This window comes from Letharia lupina, assembly GCF_014066315.1.
Source record: "Letharia lupina isolate WasteWater1 chromosome Unknown contig_7, whole genome shotgun sequence".
In the NCBI taxonomy this organism is placed as follows: Eukaryota; Fungi; Ascomycota; class Lecanoromycetes; order Lecanorales; family Parmeliaceae; genus Letharia; species Letharia lupina.
This window is the reverse complement of record NW_023502976.1, coordinates 1,255,427-1,278,176: the sequence shown is the minus strand read 5'-3', so window position 1 is coordinate 1,278,176 and position 22,750 is coordinate 1,255,427. Positions and strand designations below refer to the sequence as shown.

Genomic DNA, 22,750 nt, shown 5'->3' with positions numbered 1-22,750 from the left:
CAGTAACGATTCAGTGACAAGTCTCGCCACTAATCCTGAGAGCCACACACACAAAACTTTCCACATTCCCAGAAGCTGTTCTGCAATGGCATCTTAACCCATGGACCTGCACGACAAAGATCTGCAGCACTTGAATTAGCATTCTACAGCAGTGTTGAACCTCAAATACTTGCCCTTATTAAGCGTGTTGGCAATGGACTACGTTGTTACATTGAAGTCTTCCTGGCGGTCTCGTGCATCACACCCTCCTGCAATGGCACCTACCCCATATAAGTCTATGTCATGTGAGCAGAGATTCAACAAATGACAGTCATCGGAACCTTTCCAACGAATGAGGGGTCTAGCGTGCTAACGGAGTATCGGCGCCGTAAGACCCCATGATATTGAACAACACAGCAGTCATTAATTGGATCGTTTTCAAAGGCCTACTACGAGCAACGATCGGCAAAAACCAAAGCATGGGGAACGCTGGGTATGGCTGGTTCGATCCGAAGTGTAGACAAAGAGACGAATAGTGTGGGAGCAACAATGAGGCGAGCTCCATCACTTTGAGGATTGAATGCTACCATGCATGTGTTATGGACATCAGAACAGGGCGGGATTCCCTTCTAACTCTCCCTTCTCTCTCTTTACCACAATTACGTGACATTACAAACCCTTGAACAAGAGCGTCAAACCCAGCCAAACCAGCGGCAGCACCAGGATCAGGATGTTCGAAAGGAAGAGACCCGAAGCCTTGAAGAGCCCCATGTCATCCCACACTGAGGCCAATTTCGTCCATAATGACATCAACAGCCATGTCACACATGTTCAGCCATCTACTAATGGAGCCAATTATGATGTCCTCACTGGGTCCTACATCGAAGCCGGTCAACGCATGAATGCCAGAATCCCGTACCACCAGCCTACTTCGGCCATGGATGGCGTCCCTCACGAGCAAGAAGGCTTCACGCCCGTTAGAGCTGCTGCCCGTGTACGGCGACAAAGCTCTCTTGATGACGAACCTTCTTCAAGAGCCAAGATGTGGGATCCAGTCAAGGATTGTAGTGACCCAAACACTGGCGAAGCGGACCTCCCTGGTTTCTCTCCAGCTCCCGACAACAGCAGTGAACGACTCACGGACTCAACGATCAGTGGCGTTGCTCCAATGGGGCTCCACTTCTGCCATGGTGATCACTTGTATGGTCAAGCCCAAGACAACCGACAGCAATTTGCAACGAGAGGAGCTTCGATGGGCCTACTCACTTATCCTCAACCACATGCCATGGCCTCGGGATCTCAAGGGAGTGCTTCGATGGGCTCCCTGCCGTTCCAAGGTGGTCATCCGTTTGACCAATTCCAGGGCAGCCGTCAACACCAATCTAGGTATGAAGGTCTTACGATCTTACCTCCCCATCTCAGAGAAACATCAGTGCAGAATGGACAACAGTCCTTGGAGTCGATAACCAGAGGAGCTGACTTGATGGGCATGCAACCGCATTTACCCGGTTGTCTGCATGGTCATTCCCAAGAGAACGGAAAAGGATTTAAGGACATGGAATCCAGGATGCCTATTTCGATGGCCTCTCACGAATCAGGACGTCCTCCGCGTTCATCTCCTTCAACAAGTTCCAACCCATCAACGCAAAAGAGTTCAGACTCCCAACAAGCTAATCGTCTGCAGCGTCAAGATCCCTCGGTCAGTATGTTCCAAGCATGGAGTGTTGCACGCTACGCACAATCAATGGACCAACAGTCCAATTACACAGAAGCCGTGCATGGGTACGAGCAAGCCTGCGTTTTGTTGCAAGAATTGATCATCAGAAGTTGGAGCTTCGAAGAACGAATGGAGTGTAATAAAGCTGTAAGCCAATAGCTATGCAGTATGGAATGAACGCTAATTCTCGTTAAAGCGCAACATCTACCAAGCGCGTCTTGACGTGCTATCGCGAGTGTTAGCAGCGAATCAAAAGCATACGCTGCTGGAACAGGATGACCAACAGGAGGATGATGGCCAGGGCGGAGGAAAGCCCCAGTACTCACTATTCGAGGATTGGGCGCTCTGCCACAAGGACGGAGAAGATCTAAGTTGGCAGGAAGTTGCTGAAAAGCCTATGTTTAAAGGCAAACGTAAGCATCGATCCTTAAGCCAACGCAAACACACCATCGGCAAGATGGGTCCGAGTTATCACGAAGCAGAAAAGCCCTGGACTGAGGAGGAGAACCAGAAACTCTGCGCGTTGGGTGATGCGGGAAAGACGCTTGGGGATATCCACCGAAAATTCCCTTCTCGCAACGCCGAGCGTTGTCTGAATCAATACTTCCATTTGAAGGGTCACAATATCATTGGCAGGAGTGATACTCGTACATCTCACCAAACTCCAGAACTGTATCCTCTCAGCACCCAACACACGCATACATCAAGTGTCGTTGCAGGGCATCGAGCATACTGCCTCCACTCAAGTGCTTCGGTTATCGATCCGGTCTCCCACCGCCAGAGTATAGCTACTGCTCCGCAGCAAAGCCACCCAGGTTCACCCACTTCCAGTAAGAACATCGCTTCAATCTTCGCGCCAAGGTGCCAGACACCTGGGACGCCTGCTTCTTTATCGTCCTTCACCAGCGGCGAAGCTGCCAACTACCCTACGGCCCCATTGCCTTTGAACAACGCGGCTTTCGCTGCAACACTCACACCCAGAACTCAAGGCTCCTTCAGACCTTCAAGACAGCCGAGGTTAGCAGGTCAATCTTCATCCTCATTCCATTCAGGCGCCAAAGGCTCCAACTATCCTACGCCCTCTATGTCTCTTGACAACCCACTTTCTCGGGAAGCAGTCGGCAACGAGAGCACTGATGGGCTGCTCACCTCAAGACACCAAAGGCCTGCGACGTCATCTTCGGTCAACACTCCCACCGATTCAACCCCTCCTACGTCCGTGACGACGTCCCCTCCGCCCGAAATCCACGACCCTCCAGACTGTCAGAGTGCGGCCGCCAACGGAGTCCGGAAGTCTCGGCGAACCGCTCATCCCGAAACACCCTAGATCATCGACGAGGGGTTGTCGACAGACTTTGCGCTGCTCTTGAATCTCGTTCGTTATAAGAGTTGCTGTCTGCCTACCCTCGTTCATGATTGGGACTGTTCGAAAGGTTTCCAATCCTCATGCCGCGTAGCGATCATATGATCATCATCCGCATCCTTGCAAAGGAACGAACCTGATGCGGATACCGATCGAGTCCGTTCCTATGGAGCGGATACTGACCTGTTTCGAGATTTCCTATCCTTGGCACTTTACTGCCGTCCACTCCTTCCCCGCATAACAACCACAGGCCCATTCTTGCCTTTCACCATCAGCAAGCAGCAGCGAGAAACCAAGCACACTCCACTCAACGCCCCCCTCAACGAAATCATCCTTTCCTACTCACGACATCACTATGGCAGCACTGTCATTTTTACAGGTAGACCTCGATATTGAAGGGAATTCCCTCAGGCATTCATCGCTATCGCAACCCCATCAGCCTTTCCTACCTTTACGGTCGAGTTTGTTCCCTTCATGGCGCATACACCTGCGGTTCTTCTCCTCTCCGATATCGGCCAATCACGACTATATCTTCTCAAACGTCAAGCTCCTTATGAAGATATAACCCCCCCCCCCGGTCTTGTCACCTAGGCTCGCTGAAAGTCGCTTCTTCTCAATATTGATGACCCTCGCGGCTCCTCCTTAGTGCTTGCTCGAAATAACTCTTTTCAACAAAGAGAGATGTCATTAGTCGGCTAGTAATCTCCTTATGAGACCTAGCCATTCTTTTCAACAAAGAGACACAGAATGAAATGATTTGAGCAAGCACTACTGATTCCCATCTTCATAAGGCGTGCTGCCAGAAGATGTCGTAGCTGTAGGATTGAAAGTCTCAAGGAATTCGACACTTCCTTGCTGGAAGAGAAGAGCTTCTGTTGTCAAAGGCTCTGTCCGGACTGGTTTCAACTCCCGCGGCGGAAATACTCGGCTTGACTTTTACAGATCGTGCCAGAACGGTCTCTTTGGGCTGGTATTATGTGATGTCAATGGGAATATTCGGTGTGATATCTACAGATCGTGCCAATCAAGGCTCTCTCTGAGCTGGATCTACATGAAAGCCAGCCTGAATATCCCGCTTGCTACCCATAAATCGTGCCAGATCCGATAGCCTCGTTGCGCAGGACCGCCACTGTTACTTGGCGGCTCGCCTGTAAACAAGTCCTCAAGAGGTAAACGCTAAGCAACGACGCCCTCTGCCTTCAAATCCTTGATCTCACTCTCGTCCATGTTCACGATGTCTCTGAGTATTTCCTCGGTGTGCTGGCCTAGTAGGGGTGGCGGTGTCCGTATACTCGGCTCCGAGTAGGAGTACTTCACTGGTGTGTTTACGAGTTTCATCGGACCGCAGGTGGGATGCTCGATTTCTTTGACCATGTCGCGGGCTAGCACTGCAAGACCATCTGTTAATCCGCAGGTTCCCAGACGAGTTTTGGTTGCATACCGTGCTCATGATTCATAGTCCCCTGGATATCATTCACAGCCGCATAGGGCATACCGCTTTCATCTAGTACCTGCAGCCACTCTGCCGTAGTCTTCTTCGTCGTCTCCGATTCGATCATCGCTTCCAGTGTCTCTCGATTCTTCACACGCGCGCTGTTGGTGTTGAATCTCTCATCTTTTGGCCATCCGGGCTTGCCTAATTTATCGCATAGCACCCCAAAAAGACGGTCGTTGCCCCCACCGAGCAGAATGTCTCCGTCGGCGGTCTTGAAACCTTTGTATGGCACAATAGAGGGATGGGCTGTTCCCCACCGCCCTGAGTCCGGCTGACCGCTGATTAATGCTGAACTTGCCATGTTGGCCAAAGTCGCCACTTGGCAATCACTTAACGCTACGTCGATGTGCTGGCCTTTCCCTGTCCTCATTCGCCCAAGTAAGGCTGCCATTATCGAATTCGAGGTGTACAAACCCGTGGTCAAGTCAGTAACAGCTACTCCCACTTTCACAGGCGGTCCATCTCGAGCGCCAGTAATGTGCATCAAGCCCATTTCCGCTTCAACCATCACATCGTAGCCGGCGCGTTTGCGATAGGGGCCAGTCTGGCCGTAACCTGTAATACTGGCGTAGATAAGAGATGGGTTGATCTTCGATAGCGTGGAATAGTCCATCTGATATTTCTGCAAGGCATCGGGCAGATAATTCTCTACGAGTACATCGCAGTCTTTCACTAGCTTATGCAGAATCGAGACGCCAGACGGAGAGGCGAAAGAAAGTCCAACAGACTTCTTGTTCCGATTTACCTACAATGTTCTAGTCAGCTACCAATATGAAGCCGAATCTCCGGCCTCACTGTAACAGTAAGCGTACCGATAAGAAATAAGCGCTCTCTCCAGGACTATCTTGCTTGTCCCCTCTAATATGTTTTGCGTATGGAGGACCCCATGCTCGAGTGTCATCGCCTCGGATAGGATGCTCAATCTTTATGACTTCTGCCCTATTCAGTTTCATCGTTAGGTATGGCTCAGCAAATCTTGTGGCCGGCCACGTGGGTTCATCATACTGGACTTGACAATGCCTACCCGAGGTCTCCAAGTATTTGCGTGCAATATGGCTTTTCACATCGTTAGCCAAACGAACACAGGTTTGCCTTTACCACACATACGCCCGCCAGGACTCTAGTCATGTCCAGAACCCGAATACCCGCCAACGGCAATGTGAGGGAGTCCGCTGCGGCGGTTGCAAGACCCCTGCAAAGCGAGCAATTCAAGCCATTGAGCCGTATACGAGACTTCAAGTGCCTCGCCAAACCTAATGATGTCCTTGAAGTAGCCATAGTACATCAAAATCAAGATGCTAAGGTGGAGGAAGAGAAAGAGGGAAAAGAAAGCATATCATGTCGTTCAAACGATCAACCCGCCCCGCGAACCTCGGCTTCAGACGCGGAAATGGTTCCGCGATATCATCACCATTCCTCCAGATGCCTTCCTACCTATCTATTTTGTTGCTCTCATAACTCTTGCTGAACAGTTGTGAATCATGTTCACAGGCATAGTCGAAGTCACAGGCAGTAATTTCCCTCTTTTGTCAGCCATTTTATTCTCAGCTAAACTAACGCAGCCAGCCGTCACCCGCCTCGAAAAGCAAGATGACACTGCAGCCGGCGGAGGAGGGACCTCACTGACAATCTCCGATTGCGGGGAGATCCTCACAGATGCCCATTTGGGCGACAGCATCAGTATAAACGGTACGCCAGCTCGCATCCTACCCGATTTTACCGTCTTTCTGTTCCGTCTCAGCCTCGACCTTTCACCCCAACATTCTTCCTCCGCTGATACATTTTCCACACCAGGCACATGCCTAACCATAACCTCCTTCACCCCATCCCAATTCACCGTCGGCGTATCCCCCGAAACCCTCCGCCGCACCAACCTCGGCTCCCTCACCCAATCCTCCCCCGTAAACCTCGAGCGCGCCGTCAGCGCCACAACGCGCATGGGCGGGCATTTCGTGCAGGGACATGTGGATACCATCGCGGAGATCCTCTCCGTAACACCCGACGGCAACAGTTTGGTGTTCCGATTGCAGCCGAGGGAAAAAGAGGTGCTGAGGTATGTGGTGGAAAAGGGGTATGTGACGCTTGATGGGGCGAGTTTGACTGTTACGGCTGTGGATGACAAGGCTGGTTGGTGGGAGGTCATGCTGATTGCTTATACGCAAGAGCGGGTGGTCATGGCTGCGAAAAAAGAGGGGGAGGAGGTGAATGTGGAGGTGGATATGGTTGGGAAGTATGTTGAGAAGAGCGTTAGGGGTTACTTTGAGGGGTTGGAAAAAGAGGGCAGTGGTGGGGGTGTATTGGAGAGGATGGTTGGGAAGATTGTGGACGAGAGAATGAAGAGATGAGGTGAAAGGTATAATTGATTTATGGCAGAACTCTAGTGGAATAGAAAGAAGATATTGGAAGGGCTTGCATGCGGCAAACTCCAGCTTTCTCTAATGTTCTTTCGGTTGTCCACGAAATGCCGCACAATTGTAGGGTATCATGTTTTTTAAAGTACAGCTCCATTGCATCACCCTTCCCTTATGGCTCTTGCTCTTCCAGGCCTACTTGACCCTCGACTTCCGCTTGGTCCTCTTGCGGGGCTCCCATCTCTTCGTCGTCATCGTCGCCGTCGTCGTCGTCTTCCTCATCATCCTGAGCTTCGTTCGCAGTAACAAAGCCACCTCCATTTTCTGCCCCAGCGGATTCGTTCGTCCCCACTTTCACGAGATTAGGGAATAATGGAGGCCTACTCTCCACTGCGTTTACGGGGTTGTCTTCTGCCACCTCCTCATCGACCTCGCTCAACTCGCTTTCGTCATCCGCGCTATCATGTACACTCCCTGGAACGCTGCTTCCTAAATCCCTAACCGGGTCTTCATGTATGACGACGGCTACTACTGGTGAGTTGGGAGCAGGTCTGTCTTGCTCAGAAGCAGGCGCTGGTGCTAACGATTTGAGTGCCTTAGCTGGAACCATAGGAGCGGGCCGTATAGCGATAGCTTCAGCCTTTCTGATGATCTCCCGGGGAGTGACCCGATTGGCTTTGGTCCTCCGCTCCGCACCTTGTTCGCCAGCCTGGTCCGGTGGAGGTGTCTCAGCGGCGTTGTTTGGGGCTGCGAGTATGTTATCCAGTCTCATGCGGACTCTGTTTTCTTCAGCGGTCTCTTTGGCGATGAGTTCGGGTACGAAGGTGTCATAGAGATGTGCATATATGTCTCCAATGAGCTCCTCGAAAGTTCCACTCTTAAAGTAGTTATTGTTCAGTTTTTTGAATTCGATTGCTTCGCGTAGAATTTCGAGGATTGGAGAGTTCGTCATCGTCGAATGTACAGAGACTTCGAGACGAGAGGCGTTAAGCTGAAACGTTTCCGGGTTCATGCCTGTGAATACATCTTCTTGGTAGTGGTCGGGTACTTTGCAGAATGGCTGGTTGCGCAGGAGCTGAATTCATTAGCGCTTCGACGTAAAAAATATCCAGTGCTCGAGCGTACTTTTAGATATGCTTGACAGAGTTCTTGCCATATCCCAGCATGACCAACAAAGTCACCAGCTTTCTTGCGAATTCGCCGTGCCAGCGCCTCTAAGCTAGACTTGTCATTCAATTGATAGAGAAGTCGAACGAAGAATCTGACGTATCGACCAGTATAGACAAAGTGTCTCCCAGCCCGTTCATTGTCAGGTTTCCAAACTTGGATGGCCATGGTCTTTGTGAAGATCTGTTGTGTGATCTCATGCTTTGCATCTAGAGCAGTTTGTGCTTCGTTCGAATTATTATTGTAGATGATGTGAGCCGCCTTGGAACGTGTTAGCCTTCCTCTTGTAGGAGTCCTGAAAATGAAACCTACTCTTGCTACCATACGATGGTGCCAATTTGCCTTATCTGCGGATCTAAGGGCTTTGATAATTTGCAGAATATAGCTTGCCCAATCCTCTGTGTCTTGAACATCCGGGACTTTCCGTGAGTATGGCGTAGCCTTCAAGATCCGGCAACCTTCCTCTACCTACACGCTCATGTTAGCGAGATGAATACAGGACACAGCTGACTCTCCTACCGAAATTTGTCTTGAAAGGCGAAGCTTATAGACCACCGAAACAAGTTTATAATGAGGCTCGAGAATCGGATCTTTGTCAGGGTGCCGACTGTCACGCTTGTCCGGACATGACTCAATAGCTTGTACAAATGCATCGATGACAAATTGATATCCAATGCGCTTAGCGTTACTATAGACGTTGTCGCCATAACTGTGCATCTTCCAAAGCACCTTGCCAAGCATGTAGGAGACTCTGTTGGTCAAATCAGTCAAACGTGAAAGCGTTTAGTACCTGGTTGGACTTACACCCAGTCTTGAGGTTTCTGGATCGAAGCCCGACGAAGTAAAGAACTTGCAAATTTCCAAGCTGAATACAGATTCAGACCTGGGAATTGATGGTTCTCATACATGCCCTGCCCAGCTCTATTGAAAAACCTCATAAAATCGTTCATGTCAAAAGCTCGCATTGAAAATGGCTCTCGAGTTGAGGCGTAGATCCTTGTACCAAAGTCAGCGCAAAGATCAGCCATCTTGCTCGTTCCTTCGAATGACGCGTCTCCGCAACGTGTTCCTACTGCCATAGCCATAGCGTAACAGTGTATAGCCTTTCGTTGCAACACTGCCAGGTCCGCCATGTGATTGTCTAGCTTGTCTGCCGTCCACGTACTGTCTTCTTCAATCATGGCGTCGTATACCTGGGCTAGTCTATACCACGTCTCCCATCTGTCGATATCGAATTCGAGGTCATGCCTGAAAAACGTCCTAGCAATTTCGAGGTCATCCGTTGATCCCACTGGGGAGCGTTTCAGCGAACGAAATTTGGCAAGAGCAATGTGACCGAGCAAGAAGTACCAGCCTTTTGCAGCGATCTCGGACCCCTCGCTACGTGCGGGATTCCCACAAAGGCCGCCAATGCCTCGTAAGGACCGGTACAGATCAACAGGATTGATAGGTGATTTCAGATAATTATTCGCGAGCCGGTGGTTGAAGGTCCTCGCCGTCGCGTTCGTTGTGACCTTGGGTATTTTGATGACTTGCTGCATCTTGTCCACGGCAAATTTGAGGTCGCTCTTCAGTAAGTCCTTGATACTGAGTCTATTGACATGTAGCATGACGGTGTCCATGACTTCCACCGCGGTACGACGGTCGAGCTCCTCAGGAAGACAGCCATGATCTTGCATTTCTGCCGTAGTTGAAGATATTTTCAGACCATAGAGATCAAATACCAACTGAGCCATGTCAGTGTCCCATCCTTCCGCAAGCTTGAATCCCTCAAGCTCGCTTTTCATCAGCTTCAGGAACATCTTGTCTGCGAGGCTGCAGTAGCATCGTAGGCCTAATGTCTGATGGACCCGCTTCAAGTAATGAAGCAGTATCTCATCCGAATTGGTGAACAACCCTGGGCTTTGTTTGTTTGCTTCCTTGAGGAGTATGTACTGTAAGGTCCAGGTTCTGACGATCATGTCACGGAATTTGTCCGTGGACTTGCTCAAGCCTCTGAGGGCAGTCTGGCTCACGGAGGTGGGTACCTGCGTTTTACCAACTCGAATCGTGTCTTCCCATAATGCGAAGACATGCAGGATGTCCCGCAATCTTATTAAAGCCTCCAAGGATACGCGGATATGCTCCACATCTAGAGTCTCGAAAGCGTCGTTGTGGAAAAGTGCGGCTCCTAATATCTTGATCAAGAGATCGTCAAGTTTGTTCAACCAACGGAGCAAGCTGTCATAGCGATTTCCTGGGCTGCTGTCTGTGTAGGATGACGAGGCGAGGTGATCAGTGATGAGCGCAAAACTCCTCAGATTGCAGCAAAGTACCTGGGGCGGATAATGGATTGCTTGATAAGCGTTCCGCAATCTTTGCCAGAGAAACAGTCTTAAAGGCAGGCTCCCTCGGTTTAGGAATTGCAATGCCTCAAGCAATTTGGGATCTGTTGGTACCTCGGACTGTTCCGCGAGCGGGATTTCTGGGTCACCACCTTCAGTGCTCTCAGAGCTGGTTTCGTCCATCGCCTTCACTTGCTGTACTGAGAGATCAAGCAGTGGCTCCAAGCTTTCAATGATGGTTAGTGGATCATTGTTCTCGGAGCTGAAGATGCCCATGAAAAAATCCAACGTCGTAAGTCTCGAGATTTCCTTCTCTGCAGCTTCCACAGAGATCTCAGGCATTATTGCGTTGTTAGGTAGGTCAATGATAAGATCGATCTCATGCTTGAGACGCGTCTTGTTAAGGATACGGATCAGATCTTGAAAGCACAGGATTGTGTGATCGCGTGAAGCTGGTTCAAGGAGGCTGGTGCATACAACAGAAGACCACATGAACCGAATTTCTAGTTCATCTGACGACCAGCCCTCATCATCAGGTAAATTTAGCCATTGATTCATGAGCTTGCTCGAGAATGCAGCCCAGCGACAAAGACGATCGCGTTGCAGAAGCCGCGTCATCGCATCAACTTCGCTGCTAGGGTTGGTGATTCGCCCATAAACATCTAAGTGCAGTTCATAGATAGCCTGCACCAGTTGAACGTGGCTTTTTTTAGACTTGTTGAAGCGTTCTAGTTCCAGCGTATCCTCATAAGCTCGGCTTTGCTGCTCTATCAAGTCAGCCAGACGATTCGTCTGTGAGAATATCGCCTCGTCCTCATTAACAAGCATTTGCACAACGGCTTCTTTGAGAGAATCCGGCCACGAATAAGCCTCGTACAACGACACAAGTTCTGCCTCAAATGTGCCGGGACTCAGAAGACAGGATATCCACTCATAGGAAATCTGGTGTAGGCCCTGCCAGCTCCCGTCGTCAAGGTGTCTTGCAAAGTCATCTAAAGCGTGATCGCCAGGCAAAAGGGCCCGCTTTGGTGAGACTTGAGTTTCCTGACTTGAATGCTCTAAGAACGCCGTGAAGCCTGGATTCTGAGTTCCGCCGATGGGCCCAGCAGAATCTTTGGTATCGTGTCCACTCAAGAATGCTTTGCTCTTCGGCAGGTCCCATTCATCAAGCATCGTCTTCAGATCCTGAGCTGCCGTATTCGGCGACTCCATTGCGCCATTGACTGCTTCATTTGATGCTGTACACTGGTTTGATAAAATTTCACGAAGTACTTTTAATGACCCTGATTCTTGGGACCCAAGCTTTGTCAGCATTCCTTGCACAGTGCCAAAAGCTGGCTCGTCTGCTTCATGATATATCTGCAATTGTTGCTCGTACCACTTGGCCCAATCCTCTGCTGTAGTGTCCTTCAATGAATCGGGGTCTATAGAACCCCGAGCTTTGATTCGCTTGCTTCGCGAACGCCCTATATCTGTGGAGTCGGGTAGCTCGGCTGCTTCAGAAGACCTTTTCCGTGTTGGCAAGGCCACCGGACCAGCTGGTCGGACTGCAAATCCGCCATTCTCTGCACGTCCTTGCGCGAGCGGAAATTCTACAACGTTTTCGTATCCGCGATCTTCAATCTGACTAATTTTGATGGGAGATCCCATAGCTTGCCGAACAACGGAGCCACTCAAGTCAATGGGTCGGGCCTCATTACGTTCTGCTGGTCCCTCCGCCGTTGATACCTCCATTAGCGCATCCACATATTCCGCTTTATCCTCGGTGGGGCTGCGGACAAATGGTTGTCGATCGTGGTCTGCAGTGATATCGCGATTGGGCATTTGTCTGGCCGGTGGCGGGAGGATACTAGCTGAGTTGTTCGATGGAATGGCCAGTGAGTAGCCGGCCCCAGGGACTGGATTGACCAACCCTTGCGCTTCCTGATTGAGTCGAAACAAGATGGCTTTGCCGCAGCTTGCCCAAGTCCTGAGAGGAACTGTGATAACTTGAATCTTCGCAGGGTGCGTAACGCTCTGGGCTGGAAGGCCGATTGCATTGGTGGGCAGATACGGAAAAGGATCGACATTTCGCTTCAACAAGCCCATCAGCTTTCTGTGCTTGTGGGATTTCGCAGTCAGTTGAGATTCCGAAAGCTGGTCATTCAACGATCTTAGTAGAGGCTTCAGCTGCTCTAGAGCGAAGCTCTCTTCAAGACCCAGAGGCTCCGCCCAGGGGTCGAAATCTCCTTCGTCAGTATCTACCACAGACTCCAAGCAGAATCTTGCGATCCGGCGACTGCCTAGGAGCCCAGCAACTCTTGCAACTTGTCGCCACAGCTCCAGATCCGTATCATCTCGGTCTAGAGCCTCGACAAAAAGCTTCAAGCTGAAAGACGCCGTCCCGAAGATTAGCTTCGTAGGAGTCAAATGGTCGTCAGGTCTGATCTCTTGCTCTATACGACTAAGACGGGCTTTCAGTCTATCAAGCTGAAATTGGCCATGGTTTTTGTATGCAAGGTACAAAATCTGCGGGAGACTGCTTGGAGCAACATCTGCGCCTGTGGTTGTGGTCGTAATTGTGGGAAGAAAGTCGTCTTCGGAATTATCTTCCAAGTCCTCAACCGCGCCATAACTCTCAATACGTTGGGCTTCAGAAAGTGATTCTGGGTAAGTAAAAATCTCGGATCGAAACAGCTCGTTGTAGGCATCTTCCGCCTCGCTGTAGAAATCTGGACCCTGGGAATGCAATTTTAAAGCGTTCTGATACAGCTTCAGAGCTTCTTCGATCTGACAGGTTTTAGCCTCGTTGTCACATGGCACTTTGTGCTGTATAGAATACCTGAATTTCTTTGCTGTCGTCAACCTCGTCCTCGCTCTCCGACTCGATCTCGATATTCAAAGGAGCAAAGCTAGCCTATAGAAAGTCAGCAATGACGATGATGTTGTAGCTGCCTTGCAGTAGTAAAGGCATCTGTACCATCTCAAGCGTCCCGCAAGTCGAGTGCTTAAGAGTTAATCTTGTCGGTGCATGCTAATCAAAACTGAGACACTATTGACAAGTTGAGATAGTATCATAGAACAAGCAGCACATAGAACAGAGAATCTGAGGTAGGTGTTGCAAAGCTGGGAATCAAATTGTCAAACACGTCGCGACAAAATGCCAAGAACAGTAAGGTACGGAGTAATCGATGTTTAGCTGCCGTTTCTGCTTAGTAATTACGGCGGACGATGGCTAACACTACGACAAAACTACTTTTTATTTCTAGTAACTCTCTTCAAAATATTCTTTTCAAAATATTCTCAACTCTTCGAGAGATATTTTTTAAGGCACTCTTTAGGGATTACTCTCCGGGGTACTCTCCCAAATACTCTCCGGGGTACTCTTCCGGATACTCTTCGAGGTACTCTTCCGGGTACTCTTCCGAATACTCTCCCGAGTATCTACGACAGATAATTATTACAATCGAATATTTTACAATATTCTTCGCAAAAAAAAAAGGATATGATTATTATTCTATAGAAATTTCCGCGGAACTTCCCGCGAATTCTTTATAAAAAACTTCTTTTTCGCACTTTAAGTGTTTCTTTAGTTAGTTTCATAAAGAAACGCGAAATACTAGGAAATGCGAGATTTTTAAATCCGATAAATTTAACTTAGATGGCTACTACTATCATGACGTGTATAACTATCACTATCACTTATTCAAATAGCCTACTATTATAGTTTACCATAATGATTAATACTACGATATTATAGTCGCCGCCTATAGGCCTAATATAGTAGATATCCCTACCTTGAACTTAGATATAGCCTATTTTTATCTGGCGACACATATATCTAAGTAGTATTCGATACCTCGAAGGTTTCATCGTAGTAATAATAGTAAGGTAAAAGAGGTGAAAGAGGTAAGATAGTAGAAGAAGAGGTAGTAGAAGAAGAGTAGAAGAAGAGATAGTAGAAGAAGAGGTAGTAGAGGTACGATTTTCACGAAGTGGTAGACCGATAAGGCCTAAAAACGATAAATTAAATTCTGCGATATAAAAGCCTTAATAGTAAAAAAGAACCAGATTTTTTCATTCTTATTATGCGGAGTTACTATAGAATTTTAATGAGAAGTAGATATTTAAGTATTGGATCGAACTTATCGAATTTAGAAATTTCGCATTTTCTAGTATTTCGCGTTTTCTTATAAAACTAACTATTTAATTTCTCAAGTAATTCTTTAAGAAACCCTTTAAGTAACCTTTTGAATATTCTCTAAAATATCTCCCTAGAGTAGTTTCGAAAATATATCCTTAAATACTCTCTTATATTCCCCTTAAATACCCCCTAAAGAATCCTCTAAAGTATCTCTCTAAAATATTATCAAAGAACCCTCTTTAAGTATCTCTTTAAAGTCGTGGGAAGAAAAACAAAATTAAGAAAAAAAAATTGGTTTTAGTTTTCTCGTAGTGTCAGCCCTCGTCCGCCGTAGTAATGGGACATCCGGAGAGGACAAATAATAATGTCCTTTCTGCTTCACATCGGCCTGCTGGGCTGTAGAAATGGTTACAATTCGAAGTTGCTTCATATCTTAAGTGCCTCTCCCAGTCATATCCTCATAAGGCGACTACATGGACCATTTTAAACAATAGCTTGGATGGTGAATCTTGAGGACTCTTCCAGGCCCAGTCAAAGTCGTCTCAGGTTCACACGCGCCATGATTGTGCCCGCGGTCCCAGAGTAGGTTCTTGCACTCAATTCGAGCAATGAAGTCCCTAACGACCTATCGGTTAGAATCGTCGAAGAAGAGATTGAGTCCGCAATCGAAAGCCGCAACGAGGCATTGCAGACCATTCGTGAATTAGGTCCCCCAGATCTGGTACACCTAGTCAAGCAGGCGAAGTCGGGAGGGCGCCAGGTATCTAATTGACAGCATTCCTTTGTTGATCTATGTCTTCTGACATTTGATGCAGTTTGGAGTCTACCACCATGTCACTGGGGTAGACGCTTCCTCATCAGCCAGCTTAGCAGCGTACGTAAACACCCTCGTCTATACGCCGCAAGACAAAACACATAAAGTGGTATCTGGACTGTATTGGTGGGTACAGGTTTCGGTTGAATCTTGAGAAATGAAGAGTAACAGCTGCAGCTGCTACAATGCGTTTTCACATCTGGATATGCGGGTGGATGTTAAGATACCGGGTGGAGTGGAGAGTTATTGCATCGACGAGCGGGGCGACAAGCGAGTGGCATCCGAAGGGCTTTGGCTAGAGACCTTCTTGTGCGCTGTGCTCAGAGCGTACTCGTACGCAGATGATGGTAGCGGAGATAGCATCAAAAAGATCATCGGTGTCCGGAGATTCGATCCAATCACTAGCACGGAGGTGGAGCACAAGTTCCTCGATGCTGCCGAAAGACTTTTTTTCAAAGGTGAGTTGGACCACATTGACTGCATATCGCCTGTACTAAAAAGCTCTCACAGGATCACAGCTTGGCTCGGAACCCGAAATTCAAGTGCCCAATGTCGTCTCTAATCATCTCACAACAGGCCTTCTCAATTACATACATACCACAGGAAGATATACATCCGGTATAAACCTCTTCGAAAAGCTTCGGACACGGGATGTGGAAGTCTCGTCACTCCTCGCCCGTGTTCTCATATCCGCGGACGAGGAGGTCCAAGCGGTCAAGCTCCTCCACGATGCCATATCGCAGTTACCTATGGATTACTCCCTTCTCGATTGTCAATCGGCATTCTGCCAAAGCAAGGGTCAGTTAGAGTGGGCGCTGGATTGTGCAAAGCGAAGTGTGACTGCGGCACCTAGCGAGTTTGGTACATGGGCAAAGCTTGCAGAGATCTACGTTGGCCTCGAGCAATGGGACCTCGCACTTCTAACGCTAAATTCATGCCCGATGTTCACATATCAGGACAAAGATGCGCCCCGAATGCCAGAGCCCCAGCGAGTAATCCTACCAGTCATGCCAGAAAGCATGTTAGATGAGATAGACGAATCACAGGAAGCAATCAACAGCGAGCTGGTCCATCCGTCCTTACGAAAGCTGCATGCAGCAGGCTATAAGGGCACATTCCTCAAAGCCTACAGTCTGCTCACAGAAATAACCGCAAAGATCGGATGGGACCAATTGCTCAAGATACGAAGTCACGTCTTTGTGATGGAAGAAGAATACCGGAGCGAGAAGCAGACTGGCGGAAATCAGCAGCCCACCGCGAATCAGAATGCAAGTACCGTCGCTCTACATTCCCCAAGTCCGCGCGTCAATGGGACGACAGACAGCATTGAAAGCCACGACGGCGACTTCTCACTACCAGGTTCAGCGAATACACAAATGACCGAACAAAGTAGCGGGGCCCCCAGCAGTGCCACATTGACGAACGAGTCTATCGAGAAACCTAACCACACCATAACCTCTGAAGAAGTCAAAGCTGGCAACGAAGACGTAAGCCATTAGATTTCGGCGTTTAAGAGCTTGCTAAATAAATCATAGCCTTCTCCCTCTCAACCTCACTACACACAATTCCACAACAAACGACTCTGTGAGCGCTGGCTTGACAATCTCTTCATGGTTCTCTATGAAGACCTACGCATATACACAATCTGGCGGACCGACATGGCACGCTCTAAGACCGAGGAATCATCAGGTGAATACCGCAAATCGGCAGAAGAGTGGGAGATTCTGGGCGAGCTTGCGGAAAGACTTCATCACTTTCCAGAAGCGGTGGAAGCGTATCAGTCGTGCCTGAGGGTCAGGTTTAGCCCGAAGGCGATGAGAGGGGTATTGAGGATGTATGAGGGCCAAGGAAGGGTAGGTGAGGTACTGCAGTGCGTTATACGGCTGGTCGCTTGGCAGTATCGGTGGTACTCCGAGGTATGCCTGATATCGTTCTGTCTGGTTGGTGCTGCTGGGAGTGCTGACCTATGACCGACAGTTCTGTCCGTCCCTCCTCCACACCGTCCGCAAGCTCATCGAAAGCGAAGGCGCGGTCAAAGTTCGCAGTATCGTTCAAGCAACCAGCCTACCGCAATCGGTCTTGGATCTCACGAATGGTTATGTGGAGCGCTGTGCTTCATTTAGGTCGAACGGTAGCGATGGCTGAGAAGTCTGTACGTTTATGTTGTACATCCTCTATCTTGAGCATCTGAGCGTGTACATACCAGCGATCTGCAAGCGCTCTGACTGTATTCGAGCTACTCTGACACGCCTAGTGACCCTTTCAGTTTCCAAGAGGCTCGACCATCACATCGGCCAATCTCTGCCCTTATTCCGTGCAGGCTTTGATGCTTTTGTCGGCTAGAATCTCTAGCGCCACTGATCTTCTGTGGCGAGGCTTAGAGGCACCGCGCATCCTTGTCACCTATAAAATCATCTTCTGGTTTCTTCGTCCTGCAACATCCACCTGTTGTCCATCTTTTCGTCACTCTTATCCAGACCCAAAATTTCACCAACTCCGTCCGTCAGACTGTTCTGACTATGCATGACTTTCTTACAATACAGCCTCGCCGATCCAGCAAGCCCCCTATTGACATGCAAGACCATGAACGGATTCCCATCATCATCTCTCACATTCTCATCTTCTACCATCTCGCCTCCCGTCTCGTCCTCTCTGGAGATCGCATCCTGCATCGTAACACTCACACTCTGCACGCGCTCCGCCTCATCGGCCGCATCCGCTGTCTCATCTGCGCACTCTCCAAAACCCGTAAAAATGGAGGCGGATGGGTAATATAGACATTCCAGATGGATCGATTTGCCGTCCCAGTTGAGGCGGGCTGCACACGGAATCACAAAACCATCTTCTGCTGCTGCTGCGTCTTCATCATCGGCTTTGGGGGTGTTGCCCCCAGACACCGGACCTATGATCTGGATGAGGTCTGAGGGCTTTGGAGTAAGCCAGTCTGTGTTGCTGGGTTTGATGCGGACGATCTGGTATGTCACATCCACACTGGTTGGAGTTGGGGAAAAGGGTCTTGACGGGGCCTTTGTGCCGGGAGATGGTGTGTAAATTGCTGAATTGCATGCTCGTCTAGGTGGGGTGGTGGGAGGCGTTATTGACATCACTTCCTTTCGATGGACCGCGCTGATGTCTCTCTGTCTGTGCAATAGGATGAATGCAGAAGTAAGATGGAGTGTACGACCCACGAGATATGTTGGAGAGAATAAAGCAAAAATGACGCACACGGGCTAAGCGTGGGCAGACTGTGTTAAGGAAATGAAACGTTGCCTTACGGGTACGGATTGGTATGGATTGTGGGCAGCAAAGCATCAAAACTCTGTGGGTTATATCTGGAACAAAGTCGTGCGATTCTGCTTCTATGGTTCAGATAGCAATGCAAATCAACGGCGTGTTTTCCGGAAAAAACCACCCCCAGACTGGAAACACAAAACTCCCACGTCCGTGCGTTTCAGCAGTGTCCATCAATGTGTTTCATCTCTTGCTCCTGCACGCTCGATGCCATGTGGGTCGCCACAGCGCTAACGCACGGAGGTCGTCGCCGCACTCCTGGGGGGATGACTGTAAGCCCCAATATCGGAAAGGCCCTGAAGTTTTGGAAACGAAGCAATTCTGACACACGTGACCGTCGGAGAATCCGCGACCTCTTGGGCAACTTCTCTCCGTCATTTATCCTCAGAAGCTTCCGGCGGCATCATTCAATTTACCACACATTTGCTCCATGTGCCATTGCTGTTGGAACAAACGCCGGAAGCCTTGGAGTCGCCGAATCACGTTGCCCACAGCTTGTGTAACTTTGCAGACCTATAGTCGAGATCTTCACTGGCCATCAGCAACGTTTTCATCAACGCGAGCTTCGCTTTGTACTTATTACACTGCCCTGGTACGGTGACGACTATGGGTCTCAATCGAGGACCAATCGGACCCTGGGTCGTGCGAGACATCTGTCTTACCGCTCAAGCTATCCTTGCCGGCATAGTTGTCGAACTAGAAGACTCTGAACTCGCCAGATGGGCTTTGAGATTGCGACTTTGGGGGACAGAGCTTTTCGGAGCGGTAAGTTTGGACATGACTTTTGAACATGATAATGACGGCCTCCGGCCTGTGCGGCAACGCGTTCTGAGGATCTTCGTAGACATTCTGGTTTGGGAGCGTTTGTTTCGGCCCTTTGCTACAGCTCCTGGGGTGCACCGCTGGCCCTTCTCTACCAGAACAATGAACTGAGCAAACAGAGCGAGATTTTGAGAGAACGATACACCGAGAGAGTCGCAAACTTGCTGAAAATAGAAGAGCTAAGGGCATTGGAAAAAAAGGGAGGACAGTGTCGAGCAAGATGAGGTTGTCGAAACCATTCCCGCAAGCACAACTCACCGTCCTATTCCTAGTCTGGTGGAGATGCTGTCTGACCTTCTACCCGCCCTGAGGGCTGCTAATCGAGCGCGCTGTGTCGGCCAAGGTGATGGATCACTCTCGTATAATGAGCAATATTTCGCCAATGCAAATGGACAGCTCAACGATGCAGATGAGATACTGAAAAAGGTTGACGAGGCTGCCAAGGAGAAGGAGGGGCCTACCTACACTCTGAGGCTCCAACAGGAAAGAGAGTGCCTGGAACGCGTCCACCTGGACTGCAAGAGCGGAAGGGATATTGATGGAGAAGTCTTGAAGGAGATACCATGGGAACAGATCGAGCTTGACGTGAACCTTTGTGAGCATCGCAGCCTGTCGCATCGGTGGTCCGTCTGGTGTTACTGACCATCCTAGCTTTGTTCCTTGCCAGGAGCAACGACGCCGCACTTCGCCTCAAGAGACCGAAATTCAAGAACAAAGTCCGAAGGGAGGATCATCAGGACAGAGAGCGCGCTGAGATTCTCATCTCCATCCTGCGCGACACAGACAGAGGTTTGAAGGACCTCTTGCACGGAAATGGTCAGATAGTGAAAGGCTCCGAGTCACCACCCAGGCATATCTTGCGTTATTTATTGATACCTCGAGGTTTCCGGGCTAGTAATCTCAGATCGCTTGCGTCCTCACCTGCAGAGGATGATGAGGATTCAACTGGTGCGGGAGAAAAAGGAGACATTGGGATAGCGAAGGCCATCGTCGAGTCTTCAGACCTCTTCCATCTGGCGTTCCGCATCATATATTGGTAGCCATAACCACCTACACGTTCTTCAAGCAAACCCCAATGATAGCAGCAGCCGTAATAACGTCACTCGCATATGGTGCTACTCCATACGTCTCATAGACTTCCTGCGCCGTCAACACATAGAAAGAGTTCCCTACGCAGCAACTTCGCCAAACTCTTGATTGTCCTGCCAGTCGCCTCCCCTGCCATACAGCCTGCGAACCGCGCGGCAGTTCCCTACGGATTCAATCTGTTGAGGCTATGTTCACAGTTCCGCTCCCTAGACTCGCAATTAGATCCACACTGACGTTCTTGCCTCCTCCAATCAGGCTGACTGATGGTGGATCATGCGGATCGACAAAGCTGCAGGAACACGTGGCCAAGCAATCAGCTGAGTACCAACTGTGGAGAACTCTCGAGAAGAAAAGGTATCCGAAGTTATTGCAGACGATGGACCCGGAAACACATTTGCAGCCGGCGCGGGAACAGAGACCTTCGCGTGCGAAGATGTATTCTTGTTCGCCCCAGCGATCGGTGTAGGTGAGTGCGGTGGGAGCTTGGCTTTCGACGTCGATGTGGGTGGCTTTCATGAAGATTGGGGCTTCGGGGTAAGGCGGTAAGGGTAGGGGACCGGGACAGTCGAGGAACTGGAATGAGGATTAACGGTGCGCAGATAGAACAGGGGAAGGTCGTGGAAGAGAGAGAGGGCGTACTTCGACAGTTCGCTTGGAGAGAGTGAGGGATAATTGACGGTGGGTTTCGAGGGGTAATGCTGAGGTTGAGGAAAAGAAGTGATGATGAAGAAGTATGCCAAGTAATGACAATGAGTTCAGACGCAGCATGGTACCAGTCCCTTCAAATCTTGCTTATCGACCTTCATGTCAACTTCAAATAGTAATCCCCGCACCGGTATGCGGGGCATTGTGACATGAATATGCGAACACGGTGTATATGTTAGATTTAGAAGCGATACGCGCATGCGTGCCGTCTTGACGTGGTGTCAACCAAAGTATGCGGCTAAAATCACCGAAAAGCTGCGTGGGGGCGCATGATCTTGCACTGCGTGGGATCCGGACTTTATGTATCATATCTTGCGTGATGGGGTTTGCCATTGCCATTCAACGCTTGGGCCTCTAGCTTAGGCGTTGCCTACCGGCCGAGAGCAGTTGTGGTCTTCTCGGAAGAGAAATGATTTGGCGACTATTGACTTTGACAAGCCGGCAATTGAGATTCCTATTCATAGCGTGACCAGGTCTTTCCGGGGCGAGTCCAAGGTCTGTCAGCTGTCTCCTGGTGCGGCACTGCTATGGTATGGCGGAGCGATGAAGAAGCATGTGGCCTGAAGATATATTCCCACACAAAAGGGTCCAACCCACCATATCCACTGGTCTAATTATACGTACAGGGACTCTTCGTCAGCTAGTCTTCAAAGCCACCTACCATTTCCGTATATGTACGAGGGAGGTCTCGTCTTGCTGCTTCAAGAGCAAAACATCGCGCCGGGTTCAGTGAGGCTCTGGCCTCCGTATTCCGTCTTATGAGTAAGAATGTCAGTATCTTAACTGCGAGATTTCGGGATTCTCGAACGCAGCTTCTTGTCGTTGACGACCATACCCAGTTTACATAGCATTCTGCGTCGGTTTCTGTAATAAATTCCCGGATTCTTTTATGATAACAGACCACGGCGGTAGAAGTTCGCAAAGGAACACTCTTTTCCCAACTTATACATATTGCTTCATGGAACTCACCAAATCATGCGACTGCAAGTCATTTTGGACTCTAACCTTGAGAAATACGAGACCGTCCGATTTATAAAGGCTCTTGCTCGAGAACACTTTGCCAAGAGCCTCGGTCGCAAAAATAGTCGAGTCGGTAGTCATGATATTAATCGGCATATTTCGCATTGCAATCGGTCATTTTTACTGTCACAAGTCGGTGGCAAGTTGTGGTTGATGATGAGAGGTAAATCTCTTCCCTTAAAGCTGGGCTGGTGGTGGGGTGGGAAAAAGTAAGTCGTGAAATTCATCACTGGTCAAACCTGCGTTCATACTATTGATTCAGGAAACTTACCGTACACTCAGTGGGATAGAGTCGAAAATCATGTAAAAAGAAATATTGAGATCAAATCTTACTTTATATCGTCGACTGTTTATATAAAAGTTGATAGAAAAACATTTTGTAGTGCATTTGCATTTTGGTTAAAGTGGATTCGAACCCAGCTCCGCCTCCCTACGTCGATCATTCGGGCTAAATCTCGGGAAAATGTTGTGAGTCAAAACCCCGCGCCCA

At 49.2% G+C, this 22,750-nt stretch overlaps 8 protein-coding genes across 8 annotated transcripts; 4 read left to right on the top strand and 4 right to left on the bottom strand.

Annotated features, from left to right (window-relative positions):
• Positions 1-709: 709 nt before the first annotated feature.
• Positions 710-3,023, top strand: HO133_009642 (uncharacterized protein; the record flags this gene model as incomplete). The annotated part of the gene is made up of 2 exons (XM_037300503.1): positions 710-1,843; positions 1,893-3,023. 2 exons carry the CDS (start codon positions 710-712, stop codon positions 3,021-3,023), a joined length of 2,265 nt encoding a protein of 754 aa, XP_037154351.1.
• Positions 3,024-4,235: 1,212 nt separating this feature from the next.
• HO133_009641 (uncharacterized protein) lies at positions 4,236-5,832 on the bottom strand (the record flags this gene model as incomplete). The annotated part of the gene is made up of 5 exons (XM_037300502.1): positions 4,236-4,447; positions 4,501-5,299; positions 5,367-5,493; positions 5,579-5,610; positions 5,662-5,832. The coding sequence occupies 5 exons, from the start codon at positions 5,830-5,832 to the stop codon at positions 4,236-4,238; spliced, it is 1,341 nt and encodes a 446-aa protein (XP_037154350.1).
• A 203-nt stretch (positions 5,833-6,035) lies between these two features.
• Positions 6,036-6,899, top strand: HO133_009640 (uncharacterized protein; the record flags this gene model as incomplete). The annotated part of the gene is made up of 2 exons (XM_037300501.1): positions 6,036-6,066; positions 6,121-6,899. 2 exons carry the CDS (start codon positions 6,036-6,038, stop codon positions 6,897-6,899), a joined length of 810 nt encoding a protein of 269 aa, XP_037154349.1.
• Positions 6,900-7,077: 178 nt separating this feature from the next.
• HO133_009639 (uncharacterized protein) lies at positions 7,078-13,358 on the bottom strand (the record flags this gene model as incomplete). Its single annotated transcript, XM_037300500.1, has 7 exons — positions 7,078-7,980; positions 8,031-8,333; positions 8,385-8,540; positions 8,592-8,823; positions 8,877-13,165; positions 13,218-13,292; positions 13,356-13,358. The coding sequence occupies 7 exons, from the start codon at positions 13,356-13,358 to the stop codon at positions 7,078-7,080; spliced, it is 5,961 nt and encodes a 1,986-aa protein (XP_037154348.1).
• Positions 13,359-15,078: 1,720 nt separating this feature from the next.
• On the top strand, positions 15,079-17,478 carry HO133_009638 (uncharacterized protein; the record flags this gene model as incomplete). The annotated part of the gene is made up of 7 exons (XM_037300499.1): positions 15,079-15,101; positions 15,156-15,279; positions 15,335-15,459; positions 15,511-15,791; positions 15,844-16,820; positions 16,869-17,249; positions 17,311-17,478. The coding sequence occupies 7 exons, from the start codon at positions 15,079-15,081 to the stop codon at positions 17,476-17,478; spliced, it is 2,079 nt and encodes a 692-aa protein (XP_037154347.1).
• Positions 17,479-17,744: 266 nt separating this feature from the next.
• On the bottom strand, positions 17,745-18,437 carry HO133_009637 (uncharacterized protein; the record flags this gene model as incomplete). Its single annotated transcript, XM_037300498.1, has 1 exon — positions 17,745-18,437. The coding sequence occupies one exon, from the start codon at positions 18,435-18,437 to the stop codon at positions 17,745-17,747; it is 693 nt and encodes a 230-aa protein (XP_037154346.1).
• Positions 18,438-19,230: 793 nt separating this feature from the next.
• Positions 19,231-20,486, top strand: HO133_009636 (uncharacterized protein; the record flags this gene model as incomplete). Its single annotated transcript, XM_037300497.1, has 3 exons — positions 19,231-19,389; positions 19,651-20,041; positions 20,098-20,486. 3 exons carry the CDS (start codon positions 19,231-19,233, stop codon positions 20,484-20,486), a joined length of 939 nt encoding a protein of 312 aa, XP_037154345.1.
• A 220-nt stretch (positions 20,487-20,706) lies between these two features.
• Positions 20,707-21,303, bottom strand: HO133_009635 (uncharacterized protein; the record flags this gene model as incomplete). The annotated part of the gene is made up of 3 exons (XM_037300496.1): positions 20,707-20,824; positions 20,918-21,108; positions 21,175-21,303. The coding sequence occupies 3 exons, from the start codon at positions 21,301-21,303 to the stop codon at positions 20,707-20,709; spliced, it is 438 nt and encodes a 145-aa protein (XP_037154344.1).
• Between the last annotated feature and the right edge of the window lie 1,447 nt (positions 21,304-22,750).